Source organism: Pogona vitticeps, chromosome 5 (genome assembly GCF_051106095.1).
Source record: "Pogona vitticeps strain Pit_001003342236 chromosome 5, PviZW2.1, whole genome shotgun sequence".
NCBI classification, from domain to species: domain Eukaryota; kingdom Metazoa; phylum Chordata; class Lepidosauria; order Squamata; family Agamidae; genus Pogona; species Pogona vitticeps.
The window spans coordinates 176,755,059-176,770,328 of NC_135787.1; the positions used below are offsets into that span (position 1 = coordinate 176,755,059).

Genomic DNA, 15,270 nt, shown 5'->3' on the forward strand with positions numbered 1-15,270 from the left:
ACCTCCACTGTAAATGACAGTAGCAAGGAAATTTATGGAGGAATTAAGGCATACATTGTGATGCACAGCTGTATCCTTTCACAGAGGGAGATGGCCAGGAGGTTCAGGAGAAACAGATAAGGAGATGTTGTTGCTGCATCTTCCACCTGAGGCTGTTGTTTCTTTCTTCCCAATGGTAGGGCCGGCCGCTCTCCTGTGCAAAACAAGATGTCCTCGCTTCACCCAGAGATTTAGACTGGATTGTCTTTGAAACACTTCAGCCCTCATAAGTCCGTTTATTATTCCACTCCTATATTTAGTCTTACTAATACCTGTGAAAATGTCTGAAGTGCTTGCATAAAAGCTTAAAGTAATTTAGATAGCACTATCAAATATCTTTGGTATGAGACACAGACCACTTCTGTATCTCAGTTACTGATTATACCATATCAAGAAGGGGGAAATGCTGATCATAGTAAACCATTAAGTATTTGCCAAGCAAGCTCTTTAAAGAGTCTTCTTTTGTTTGTTTGTTTGTTTAAAATCTGCACCTTCAGCCAGAACATGCTTTATCTAAGCTGGAAAAATGCTGCTAAGCAGAGACCATTAGCCCATTTCTATGCAAAGGTCTGATTTACCAAGGTTTATTCTCCATAACCGTTAATATTCACTGACATGTGGATTTGTAAAAGTCTTCCACCTATTGCTGGTAAATTAAAAACTAAAAGAGAAGCCATATCCAGCAATAGTCTTCAGTTCTTCATATACACTTTTTGTCTCCATGTAGAATAATGGGCCTGTGCCTATTTTTACTGCTATTTGTTGCAAAAACCAAAAGAAAACAAAGGTATTGTAACATGTTTGAGACAACCCCTCTGGGAACTTTTATTTTTAGTCATCAATGTTGTCCTTTTCTGGTTAAGCATGCATTTTCTTTCTGTCTGCCTTCGCTTTCATTCTTGATTTCTTTCTCTCTTGCAGCATGCTTAATCTACACAGTACGATGGAAAGGGCCAAATATTACTACGTATTATAAATGGGTTAACGCTTAGGCTACATACATAGATGATAACTGGAATTTTAGCAAACTTCAGAAAATTTACTTTTTCTGGGTTACCAGAATCTCCCAGCCTCTGCTGGCTGAGGGGACACTGGGACCTGTAGTATGCAGAAGTACCTCATCCAAGCTCAGAGTTATATGGCCAGCCCAAGATATTTTATTCAGGCGCATTCCGAGATAGTTTGCTGCCTGATGCAAGGGAATAAAAAGGGAGGAGCCGTCTGGCCGAAAGAAAAAAATAAATGCAAGGGCATTTATAGGCGACTCAAAAAACATTTTTAAAGAATACGATCTGCAGATTTTCATGGGTAAATCCCACTTCTTCAAGGCAAAGTTCCAAAAGTTCATGGCCAGATGGATTATGCCAGGAAAGTTACTCTTAGACGTAAATTCCAAAAGTTCTTAGGAAGATGGATTTCACTAGGCAGTCTTTCTTAGATGGAAGCAGGAAGGTTGTTTAAACTTACAGTTCAGGCTGCTGTGGATTGGATTTCACACCCGTTCTTCAAACAAAGGGGCACAGATCATGGGCAAACACCTCTGGCCCTTCATGTTTCTGCTTGCCTGGGAAGTAGAGGTGAACAAAGGACAATTCCATTCTACCTGCAAGCTAGACGTTTGCATCTTATTTCCACATTTGTGACAGGATAGTATCCTGAACCATGCCTAAAGGCTGCTGGTATTGCACGCCCAGTTCTGTCTCTCAGGATCTTCCTACCTACTCCCATCCCCTGCCATCTGTCGCGGCTGCCTCACTCAACCTCACGAGAGGACCAGGTTTTAGGGATGTCGCACTAAAGGAAACAGAGATGTGAGGGAGTTCCCCTTTCGATGGATCTTGAGAAAAACAGAAGAAAATAAGCACTTGCAGTTTTGTAGACTTGGCCAGAAATAACAGGAAAGTCTAGTGCTAGAATTTCATGAACTTCTGGCTGTATAAGATGATGTTGTCCACCAGAGAGGCTATTGCAATATGTAAGTTTTGACTAAAATATATTTTATTTACTATAAACAGCTGTTTAGAAAGAAGCTATTTGCAAATCTAATATGTGTGATTTTACAAAAACTGGCTAGCATCTATGATAGCTTTCTCTGAAATTAAGCCTTTTCGGGTTGTTTAAATATTTTTTGCTGCTGTATTCCTCTTCTTCTTCCTCTTACGTAGAACATGATAGACTTTGTAGCCCCAGCTTCAACCTGCTGTAATATAACATTATTTTGTTGTTTGGATGCTGGTATACTAGCATTGTGGGCAAATCTAGTCATGCAGGTGCTTAGGTCTTTCTTTCTTTCTTTCTTTCTTTCTTTCTTTCTTTCTTTCTGTCTGTCTGTCTGTCTGTCTGTCTGTCTGTCTGTCTGTCTGTCTGTCTGTCTGTCTGTCTGTCTGTCTATCTATCTATCTATCTATCTATCTATCTATCTATCTATCTATCTATCTATCTATCTACCTACCTACCTACCTACCTACCTACCTACCTACCTACCTACCTACCTACCTACCTACCTACCTACCTACCTACCTACCTACCTACCTACCTACTTACTTACTTACTTACTTACTTACTTACTTACTTACTTACTTACTTACTTACTTACTATCTATCTAGCGTGGTTGAAATGACCAGATAGGCGGGGTATAAATAGAGTAAGTAAGTAGGTAGGTAGGTAGGTAGGTAGGTAGGTAGGTAGGTAGGTAGGTAGGTAGGTAGGTAGGTAGGTAGATTCCTTTTTCTTTGTTTGTTTGCTTGTTTGTATTTTTTGTTTGTTTGTTCAGTTTATATCCTGCTTCCATTTGTGTCGCAGCACTACTCTGGGCACGTTACAACTTGTAAAAGTCCTGGGGGATGTAGTGCCAAACACCATTCCTTGTAGCATGGTTGGAATATTTACACCCCGCTCTTAAGACCAAAAGGTTTGCCCATTCTCTGTGATTGCTTGGATATTAGAATTACCAAGATAACACATAACAGCGCTCAAGCCCTTCATAAAGATAAGATCACATTGAAGGATCATCTGTATTTGTACCCTGACAGCCAAATGGCTTAGGAAGCTGATAGGAATGTCCTGAAAGGGATGCTTCTGATCTCTGCACGTAGCCTCACATTTCAGTGTCATTTGCTTGATCCATGATTTTGTACTTTCATTCATTCCATTGTTTGCACTGTTTTATTGTAAGCCAGTGCAGGTGATGGCATTCCAGTTGAACTATTTAAAATCTTAAAAGATGACGCTGTTAAGGTGCTACACTCGATATGCCAGCAAATTTGGAAAACTCAGCAGTGACCAGAGGATTGGAAAAGGTCAGTCTACATCCCAGTCCCAAAGAAGGACAGTGCCAAAGAATGCTCCATCTACTGTACAATTGCACTCATTTCCCACGCTAGCAAGGTTATGCTCAATATCCTACAAGGTAGGCTTCAGCAGTATGTGGACCGAGAACTCCCAGAAGTACAAGCTGAATTCAAAAGGGGCAGAGGAACTAGAGACCAAATTGCTAACATGCACTGGATTATGGAGAAAGCCAGAGAGTTCCAGAAAAATGTCTACTTCTGTTTCATTGACTACACAAAAGCCTTTGACTATGTGGACCACAGCAAACTAAGGCAAGTTCTTAAAGAAATGGGAGTGCCTGACCACCTTATCTATTTCCTGAGAAACCTATATGTGGGACAGGAAGCAGCAGTTAGAACTGGATATGGAACAACTGATTGGTTCAAAATTGGGAAAAGAGTATGACAAAGTTGTATATTGTCCCCATGCTTATTTAACGTATATGCAGAATACATCATGCAGAAGGCAGGACTGGATGAATCCCAAACCAGAATTAAGACTGCCGGAAGAAATATCAACAACCTCAGATATGCAGATGTAACCACTCTGATGGCAGAAAGTGAGGAGGAATTAAAGAACCTCTTAAGGAGAGTGAGAGGAGAGTGCAAAAAAGTTGTCTGAAAAACTAAGATCATGGCCACTGGTCCTACCAGCTCCTGGCAAATAGAAGGGAAAGATATGGAGGCAGTGACAGATTTTATTTTCTTGGGCTCCGTGATCACTACAGATGGTGACAGCAGTCACGAAATTAAGACACCTGCTTCTTGGGAGGAAAGCAATGACAAACCTAGACAGCGTCTTAAAAAGCAGAGACATCACTGACAAAGGTCCACATAGTCAAAGCTATGGTTTTTCCTATAGTGATGTATGGAAGTGAGAGCTGGACCATAAAGAAGGCTGACCTCCAAAGAATTGATGCTTTTGAATTGTGGTGCTGGAGGAGGCTCTTGAGAGTCCCCTGGACTGCAAGGAGAACAAACCTATCAATAGTGAAGGAAATCAACCCTGAGTGCTCACTGGAAGGACAGATCCTGAAGCTTCAATACTTTGGCCATCTCATGAGAAGAGAAGACTCCCTGGAAAAGACCTTGATGTTGGGAAAGTGTGAAGGCAAGAGAAGAGGACAACAGAGGACAAGGTTGGGCAGTGCCATCGAAGCAACCAACATGAATTTGACCAAACTCTGAGAGGCAGTGGAAGACAGGAGGGCCTGGCATGCTCTGCTCCATGGGGTCACGAAGAGTCGGACACAACGACTAAACAACAACAACAAAATTGTAAGCCACGTTGAATCTCATTCATGCATGGGGAGTAGAATATAAATCAAATAAACATGGAAGGCATCTTTGTTTATCACTATATGGCTAACATATGTGAATAGGACTTGGGGGGATCATGTTTCTTGTCCCCAGTGAGCCATGAAACTCACTGAGACACTTTGGATTAGCCATTCTCTTCCTCTGCTTGACTTTCCTGATGAAGCTGTTGTGAGGATAAATATGGGGGTGTGGTGGGAAGAGCCATTTATACCATTTTGAGTGCATTGGAAGAAAGCCAGGATAAAGATGCAATTAACAAGTACATAATAAATAAATATACCTGTTCCTTTTTAAAGCTACATATCTGAACTAGTAATCTTCAGTTCTGATCTTGTGTAGTGAATTTTGTAAGCCTCTTTTCCCCATTATTCCCTCCTTCCTTTCCTGCCCTTTTTTCAACCTAAGTCATCTTAGGTTAAAAAAATTTCTCCCCCTAGTAGTAGAGGACAGATTAACCAGTTTTGCATTAGTTCCTATGGAAACTAATGCTTTGACTTACAAGCGGCACCTCTACATACAAACAAAAAACAGCCGAAACGGATTAATTGAGTTTCAGTGCATTTCAATGGGAAATGCTGATTCGACTTACGAACATTTTGACTTACGAACTTCTTCTGGGACGGATTGAGTTCGTAAGTCGAGGCACCGCTGCATGCATATATATAGTATACTTGTTTTTAGCTTTAATATTGCCCTTTAATGATGTAAGATGCTTCTTTGTTCTTAGCTTTAAATATTATATTTTCATGATGTTAACCACTATTGTATACTAATTGTTTTCAACTTCAAATATTATCTTTCAATGTTGTAAGCTGCGTTGGGTAGAAAAGCCAGGTAAAAATATTTTTTAAAAAATAAATAAAATATTTATACCAGCTATGGAAAGGTAATGGTGAAACTGTACAGGGGATATTTACAAATAATATAAAGGTACAGACTTATGGTTTATGTTATAACATTTACATCACTGTTACAGGGTGATGGTCATATTACTCATATAAAGGAGGAAAGTAGCAAGTGAACTCTTCTTAGAACAGTGATAGATGAGAACACTCCATTGGATCAGCTGTGTTTCTGTTGAAATCCTGATATTTTTCTTGGACATGCTTTGTGGATTGTGTAGCGACTCCTTTCGTGAAGACATAAGAGCTGGAAGCTAGCCGTCTTGAGTCCCTCCACAGGGAGAAAGACAGGTTACAAATTAAAGGAATTAATGAATGATTAAATAAATGTCTGTGTAAATAAGTAACTTTCCCAAGTTAAATTTTTAAAATTATATATTTATTTAATTGGGGAAAAAACACTTCCTCTGACAAGTGCCTTTTCACGTTTCCCTGGTGTAAACATTTTTACTGGACAACTACATGACAACATTCAGAGAAGAGCAAAACCTGAAAGATGGTTACATCTGGTTTACATGTTAATTCAGGAAATATGATTTAGTTCTGTTTGTATTAAAATACAAATCAAATTTCTTCCCTGTTCCCACTGAAAGGTCAGTTGCCCTACCTTATTTCAAGCCCTGCTGTTTTCTCAACTGAACTGCACACTCTTTTTTTTTTTTCTGGAAAGACTGACTTTGTCTTAGAAACCGATAAACCCTGAGATAAAACATTTTGGTATTGAAAGGAATTGTCTTGGTTTAACTAGTTCCTCAGGTACTTCCAAATATTACAGTCCTCAGCATCTTCACCTACTGACCTCCATGTTTACTGTCAACTAAGAATGTTTTTCTTTATTTAAACACTGGCCTGTTTTTCCTTTACAGGTGTATTTACTTGGTGGTATACCCAGACTGCTAGAACTCCTAAATGTGCAGAATGAGGATGTCCAAAGGGCAGCGTGTGGTGCTTTGAGGAACCTGGTGTATGAAGACAATGACAACAAACTGGAAGTTTCAGAGCAGAAAGGGATCTCCAGCCTCCTGAGGCTATTACAGCAAACCAGAGATGTGGAGACCAAAAAACAGATCACAGGTAATTAAGATGTCGAGCCATTGGACTGCTACTTTCATAGCATACGTACCACCAGGGACTGATGTTCTAAGTTATTAGGAAACACCCAAGATTTTAAAGGTGGTTCTTTGGTGCGGGACATTTCCTAGTATTTTTATGCGTTTGGTAAACTTTTGGCCCGTACCATAAGCACAATGCATGTTGTCAAAAATCCTTTGAATCCTTTTAGGTTTTACCCAGAAGCATAATTCAGATGGCATAATTTTCAGAGTTGAATTGTTTCAAGTTAGAAGATCGCCATGTGGAACTCTGTGCACACCACACAATGTCAGCAGTGACTTCTTAGCGGGAGGCAATTTGCCTGCACAACTGATTTGGAGTGGGGCTTTTACGTTGCCCATCAATAATTACTACAGTGGTGCCTCACTTTACGATTGCCCCGCATTACGAAGAATCCGCTTAACGACCATCTTAGTCTGAATGGGGAAATTTTGCTTTGCAATGATCGGTTCCCTGCTTCGGGAACTGATTCTTCGCAAAACGACGTTTTTCGAACAGCTGATCGACAGTTTCAAAATGGCCGCCAGGTGATTAAAATGGCTCCCTGCTGTGTTTAGGGACAGATTTCTCACTATAGAGGCAGTGAAAATGGCTGCCATATGGAGGATCTTTGCTGGACTGTGAGTTTTTACCCCACTGGAACGCACTGAATGGGTTTCAGTGCATTTCAGTGGGGTTTTTATTTTCGCTTTACAATGTTTTTCCTTAACGGCAATTTTCCTGGAACGGATTATCGTTGTTAAGCAAGGCACCACTGTACGTAGGATAAGCAGGCGCAGAGCTGACTTGGTCATAGTCATCCCCATTATGGTGAGATGTGTGTATTGTATTTATGTTTATATTGTAGTCCTTCTTTCTAAATAGATAACCATATATATAAATCAGCATATGCACATCAGACCTTTCTTTAGTCCCCTTTCTCCGTGATACATTTCCCTTTGTCTGGCAATATACAAGTGGCCGCCTTACTTAGCAGTTGTCCAAAAACTTCTGAATGTCTTCTTCTGAAGTTAAATCAAGCACCCAGTGCCCTTCTTTTCCTAAACCATCCCAGGGCAAGCTCTGAAACAGCATCCCATGACTCGGCTGTGTCACGTCATGGTGTTGCAATGTAACTTCTACAAACAAAGGAAGGGGCTGGACTCCAAAACTTCTGCCAAAACATCCCACTCTCTTGAATGCTGACAGGCTCCCTTCAGATTAATCACCCCAGATTAGTTGGTTGGTGGGGGAGGTCTGCAGAGAGTGATTGTGAGAGTTTTCCTCTGGTAACACCTCTCCAGATTGCTTAGTGCTTATGTCAAAGGCCAGGAATTCTGGAGGCTTATAAAACTCACGTTCCTCACAGAACTTGCAAAATATACTTCTCTGGAATAGGCTCCTAGAATCTGGTAGCCCACGTGGCCACCTCATTTCTAGCATTCCAGGCATTGAAGATTTTCTTCAGTAATTGAAATTTTCAGTTGAGGGAGGGGGGAATGTGTCTTCTTAGTGCATCCAGGAAACTCTGCATTCCTTAAGTTTTCTTTCCTTTTCCTTTTCTGCCTGCCTGCCTTCCAAGGCAGAATAAAAAAAAAAATCAGGATATCTTGCTGTAGTTTACAAACCTTATTACTCTGTTAGGAGCTGAGACCACAATCTATTGGGAATACTACTGACCTGTTCTTTGTTATCTACATAGATCTAATCTCCCTGCTTGGTTTTGTCTCTCTCACCCCGATGCAGGGCTTGTTTATTCTTGAGATGCATCACTGTTTTCCATCTCAGAACTGTAAAGTCCACCGCCCACAGAAAACAGCTCTCCTATTGTTGTGCTTACAATTGCATATCTCAGTAACAGAATGAAATAAAAGCCTTGCTTGATCAGAACAAGGACCTATACTATTCAGTGTTGTGTTTCCCGCCACCAAGGTGATTAATGAGTCACAGAAAATGCTCTGAGATAAGATTATCCTTGTCCTAGTTTATGAACAGTGGGGATGCTTGGCAAGAAGCCTGTGCTGTCCTCTGCTTCTTAGGAGTAAAGCCAACATGTTTCCTCTTGAAAGAGAGAGAGAACATGAGGAGGCAAAGAAGTGCATCAGCAGTGCCAAGAAAATCATCATAGATCAGAGCAGGTAAACAATAATGTAGGAAACACAGGAAAGTCCATGTCTCTGTGTCTACTCCTCTGCATGCAAACGCATGCAACTTCAGGACTTGACTTCCCTTGGTTGTTATTTCCCAGCATCTTGTACTCAGATGCTGCTTCTGATCATGCATGTAGCTTGTCACTATTATACTTACATGCTATTGATAGATTTACTATTTATGAATTTGTCTAAGTCATTTTTAAAGCCCTTTAGACCGGTCGTTATCATCAGGTCAAAACCAAGGGGCACATTTCTTAACAAGAAATGTTCGCACAACTCAACCTCAGTTTCACACACATACAAAAGCGCTTGGGGAAATGCAGTCCTTTCACATATATGGGCTTTGTTTTCTCTCCATTTTTGTTTGTTGTGTGATAAATCCTTGCCTTCTATTTGCTCACCCAAATGCCTACTTTTCTGCTGGGGCTGTTGGACAATGCTGGAATAAAGTTGAAGGAGGGCTGTTTCTCAGCCCACCAAAATCAGCTCTTGTAAAAACTTTTAAAAAAATTTCCCAACCAGCATGTCTGAGAATTGTAATCTCCAAAAAGTAACTTCTCCAAGTTCTTATCAAAACTGCACATGTCCAGTGCTAAAGAAATGAGATTTCAGTGCATGTAATGGTTCATTACTTTTCCTTTTAACAAGCAGAAGACTAAATTATGAGAAATAAGCAAATTTGTTTGGACTTTAGAGTTACTTACACATGTCATAAATGGTACTGTCACTCTTCACCATTTTAATATTAAACATATTAAGCAGTATATATACGCATAGCTGAAATAACGGAAGGTAAATATTTTCAGATACAGAATAAAAGAACGTCAATCTCTAACTGATGGGACTACTTAAGCAACATTTTCAAGGTCATTCGAAGTTGTAGATGGTGTTCTGAGAGTCGGCTTAGTTTCCCATTCCATTAGCAGTAAATGCTTTATAGGGGCTGAATAGCACTTGGAACGAATCTATGAGAAAACGACTGCTAGCACTGATAGGAGCTGAAGCTTTATTACAGAGTCTCGGCTCAGTAGCAACAGAGAGAGGCGCAGAGCTGAGGCAGTCAAAACAAGCTTCTGAAGGTGAGCCAGCAAAGCCTTCAGGGTGTGGCTAACCTCTTGAACTTGTCTCATACAACATACCTCTAAGCAATGGCATATCCTTCCTTGTGCAGGAAGAATTATAAAGCAGGGAGGGAGGCAGACCTGTCCCGAGGAAGAGCATAAATACAAGAAGGAGTCACACCTCTCTTATACCAAGTCCCAACTATGGAAAGTGACAGCAGTGTGTTACTCTGAAGGTCATCTGTGTACAGTACAGCTCCTTCTAAAATCTCCTTTCAGCAGGTTGTCTTTCAGTGGGAACCTTCTTTTAAGCTAGGGGCCCATGGGAATGGCAGCTGGTAAGAAAATGAGCTGGAATCAGTGTTTACCATTCTAGTCCCTTGTACAATCTTTAAAATAAAAAAATAATGCAACCACCCTAGTACTACTGTGTTAATTCCAGGGATGTTGGCAAGTCTTTGGATGTGAGTCCCAAGTCTGAGTGAGTCCCAAGTCTGAAGCTGAGTCTTTGGTACCAAGTCACAAGTCCTAAAGGGACGTGGTGGCGCTGCGGGCTAAACCGCAGAAGCCTGTGCTGCAGGGTCAGAAGACCAAGCAGTCGTAAGATCGAATCCACGCGACGGAGTGAGCTCCCGTCGCTTGTCCCAGCTCCCGCCAACCTAGCGGTTCGAAAGAATGCAAATGCAAGTAGATAAATAGGGACCACTTCGGTGGGAAGGTAACAGTGTTCCGTGTCTAAGTCGCACTGGCCATGTGACCACGGAAGATTGTCTTCGGACAAAACGCTGGCTCTATGGCTTGGAAACGGGGATGAGCACCGCCCCCTAGAGTCGAACACGACTGGACAAAAATTGTCAAGGGGAACCTTTACCTCTACCACAAGTCCTAATCCCCATGCCTGAGTCCTTATTAAAAATGAACTCCCCCCCCCCCCCAGAAAAAAGGGAGGGAATGGGTGAGTCAAGTCTGAGTTATTGAAACCTGGGTCGAGTTACTGGTGTGACTTAAGTCCAACTCGACAGCAAATCCCATGAGTCGAGTCCCCTTCCCTGGCTGATGCTAATATTAAGCATTCATGTTGTTGTTCAGATATTCAGAGCACTTTACTTGAAGGGACTGTCAGGATTTGTAGCATTCTCACCCATGTTCTCCAGTTCTAGTGGAATAAAAGACTCAGACAAAATAGTTCCCTTCACTAGTCTATTTACAAACATGCAGACAAAAAGACAAACTGCCAGCATCTCTGCCCCTGAGTAAAATGAGCTCGCAAAGCAGTTTAGTTCAGTATAGCACAGGCTCTCAAACGGAACCGAATTGTACATGTCTTCATACATAGTCATATTCCTATCAGCCAATGACAAATTATATTACATCAGCTTCTGGCACCTGACAACATCTGCTTGTATGGCATGACTTCACACCTTTCTTGATTACTTGCACCTGCTGTGCTTGACCTTCACTACATATCTATTTGAGTTAATAAATTCTGACCTCATGACAATATCAAAACCTTGCCAGGGACTCTACCCTCGTATCCCTTCATTTTATCTGAGAGGAATACGTATATTCTTTTGTACAGATCTTAATGTCTGCATCTCCCTATTTTGTTCTAGTTGTGAGGAGAGGAACAGCAGAGGTTCAGATAGTCAGGCTTTGGGACTTTAAGAAGAGAACTTTCTCTCAGAATCACCACCCTTAGGGGCACCTCATAATGGGAACTCCAAGGAGTGCTTTCTTGGCGTCTTCTCACAGCGTCCTAAGCTCCCTGCTAAGGAACAGGTTGACCACCTTTCTGTTGTCCTGCTGCTAGCAGTCAAAGATTTTATTTCATTTTATTTCATTCATGTGGACCTTCAGCCATGGATGCTTTATTCTTCTGTACTGTTTGACATGGGTTCATACTATGTTTTAAAATTTATTATGGTTTAATACTGAATTTGTTTGTGTCTTCATTTTTTGTTTTTATTCAGTCTTGTTGTGAGGTGCCGTGACTCTTGTTTAGGGAAGAAAGTTGCAAGAGATTTAAAAAACAAAACAAATAATGACCAAAATCTTACTGAGATTCTGCTTTAATGCAAGCTTTTAGAGGTGTATTGCCTCAAGTGAAATCTGTTGTGTCTTGAGTTGTGCCAACTCAGTAACCAAAGGACAGTATCTACAGTGTTTTCTTGAGGCACCTTGTCTCCAAAGATTATGCCATTTATGATACATTTGTGGATATAGCTAGCCAGATTTTAGCCAAAACACACTATGCCAGTGTAAATGCAAGTGGTGTGATTTTTGGAGGCATGTTGCCTCGAGGTAAGAAATGTGTGCTGAGTTGTGTCTCCATCACTCTTAATTTTCCTGGAAATCCCCTTGGCTCTGCCTGTAGCTTCTTTTGCAGCAGTTAGTTGGTGATTATATTTATTCTATCAGTGCCTCAACAAGCTTCACCTGCCACTTCTTGCATGCCAAACTGCTGTTTGTAGAAGGATATTGAATTTTTAAGGCAGTGGTTTCCTTGGGTAACCCAGGTGTTCTTGGTCTGCAGTTCCTGGAAGTCTTCACCACCAGCTGTGTGAGTTGGAGTTTCTGGGAGTTGCAGTCCAAGAACACCTGGGCTACCCAAGGTTGGGAACAACTGCTTTTGTCTAACACAAGAGTGGGGAAAGTGCTTACTCCCAAAATGGTCTTTGTAGCACCTTGTCCCATACAGCTCTCCTACTACGTCTGTAAAGAAGAAATTGTTTCCCTTAGCAAGGGAAAAAAATGGCTCCAGGAGCAGCAGTTTGCCTTTTATAGTTGCTCACCCTGATCTAACAAATACTTGTTTCCCAGGGTCAATTTTCTCATGCCCCACTATTATATCCACAGCATCCCATTGACCCTTTTGGGAGCTTGTTTTGGGTATATTTATTTTCCCTTTTTTCTTTTTTAAAGTTTCTCCTGTTGTAATACACAGGTCTGGCTGTAATGTCGAAATCATAAATATTGTTCTTCTCCGTTTTTACTAACATGACAATGCATCTACTGTATCTGCTTATTACAAAAGAATGATTATCCACGAGCCAAGGGCTTCTGTGCCGAGATTTAAATACCATCTGCACTGAAATAAGATTTAAAAGATGTGTTTTGGAATTCAGAGCAGTTAGCAGAAGAAACAATAGTTCTCTTTGTAGAGTGGAGCCATTGGTGCTATGATATATTGCCAGATGATACTTACAAAACCTCTTTCTAAAATAAACAAATAAATGGGAAAAAAACAGAAAAATAGTGCTGTTAAGCTCTTGTGGTTAGACTCTTTTAAATGCCCCGATCTTCAGTGAGATCCAAGTTTTCCTTCTCCCAGGCACTCAACACAATAAAAAAGTTAGGCTGGGGTGGGGGAGTTTTGAGAACCAGATCCATGACCAGATTATAAAATAAGTTTTCCATAAAATGGAGCTAAGCTTTTTTTTATCACAGTATTAAGGAAAGTATTAAGAAAAGAAGGTGAGCCAATATGGTATAGTGGATGGAGTGTAGGACTACAGATGGGTACATGGCTTTGGAAAATTGCTGAGTGGGGGATGGCAATGATGACCCTGTAATGTCTATCATCAGTCAAAAATGACTTGGTAGCACATAACAAGGCTCAGTACTCCAATAGTACTGCAGTACGCCAAGTCAAGACTGTCACATTGTAGAATGCATTGCTGTTGACCATAATGATGGCCCCCAGCAACCTGAATCTGTTTTAAAAGGGGACTGATAGGTTCATGAAGGGTAAAGCTTTGCAGGCTAGTAGGCACGATGGCTGTATAATACCTCTGGCATGAGAAGCAGTAATTGGCTGGAATCAGTGGGTTGGAGCACCTGGCTGCACAGCCAGAGGTTGGCTATTCAGCTCTCCACTGTGACTACTAGGAAAAGAGCCAACCTGTGTGGCTTTGGCCAAGCTGCACAATTCAAGAGCCCCCCACCAGAAAGAGTGGCTAGTAATATCTAAATCCTGGGAAGGGTCATTGTAAATCTGAATTGAATTGATGGTGCTTAATAATAGAAGTGTGGAATGTGGTGGCACTGTGGGTTAAACCACAGAAGCCTCTGTACTGCAAGGTCAGAAGACCAGCAGTCGTAAGATCAAATCCACACGACAGAGTGAGCTCCCGTTGCTTGTCCCAGCTCCTTCCAACCTAGCAGTTCGAAAGCATGCAGATGTGAGTAGATAAATAGGGACCACCACGGTGGGAAGGTAACAGCATTCCATGTCTAGTTGCGCTGGCCACATGACCACGGAAACTGTCTTTGGACAAACGCTGGTTCTATGGCTGCTTGGAGATGGGGATGAGCACCGTGCCCTAGAGTTGGACATGACTGGACTAAATGTCATGGGGAACCTTTACCTTTACCTTTACCTAATAATTGAAGCAGAGAGCCTCTCTATAACAGTTGAGAAATATGTAAGTGGGAAAATGCATATATTTTCTAACAATTAGATTTTTAACCTTTTCAGTTAATACCAGATACCTCTGTGAAGGAAGACTTGGTTCCTGTGAAACTGTTTTCTGTCTATTTTAGGTTTACTGTGGAACCTCTCCTCTAACGACCAACTGAAGAACGTGTTGATTCGAGAGGCCCTGAAGCCACTGACAGAAACTGTTCTCATCCCTTACTCGGGCTGGCCGGATAGAGATTATCCCAAATCAAGTATCATACCTGACCCTGATATTTTCTACAACGCTACGGGATGCCTAAGGTATGCATAACTTGACGACCTGGTCTTGAATTCTTCATAGCATAAGCAAATGTTGTTCTTTCTACTGTGTGTACATCAGCAGTGTGTGGCATGTGGCTGGGCCTCGCGGAATGCCTTGCCCGGCAACATCCTGGAGAGGTAGAACTGATTGGTTTCTTTACACGTTGAAGATCTCTTGCGAAATAGCTTAGGTACAGTAGTTCTGCCCATTGTCGAATGGAGCTGCCAGATAGGCAATCCCACCATCTGGAAAAGTAAGCCAAGCTGCATCAGGCAACAGATTTGGGATGATGGTATCATCATCATCTTTATTTATATCCCACCTTTTTTCCAATGAAGGAACACAAGTTGGTGTAGAATTTAAACATACATGTACACAGTCACAGTAAAGTATTGTTAAAATGGGCAGCAAATAGCTCCTTTGTTATTGTTGAGCTTTTACTACTAAAGATGGAGAGATCTTGTGTCTCCTGTGCCAAAGTAGCTTGGCTGGCTCTGAGTACTAGGTATGCTGACATGGGGCAGGGGGCACCACTTGCTGCTGCTACTCACTCAGGCATCAAAATCCTGTGCAGACCCTGGGGATATGTTTTGTTTTAATTCTGTAGCTGCTGGCTTAGACTCCACAAGACTGTAGTTTTTCCATGCAGAGC

The 15,270-nt window shown here is 41.4% G+C and overlaps 1 protein-coding gene across 1 annotated transcript in view; it reads left to right on the forward strand.

The window, feature by feature from the left end:
• Window positions 1–15,270, forward strand: part of PKP2 (plakophilin 2) — a 72,649-nt gene that overhangs the window by 30,796 nt on the left and 26,583 nt on the right. Inside the window, exons 5-6 of the mRNA XM_072999937.2 lie at window positions 6,458–6,665; window positions 14,440–14,617. Coding sequence (XP_072856038.2) covers window positions 6,458–6,665; window positions 14,440–14,617 — 386 coding nt within the window. The remainder of the gene's footprint in view (window positions 1–6,457; window positions 6,666–14,439; window positions 14,618–15,270) is intronic.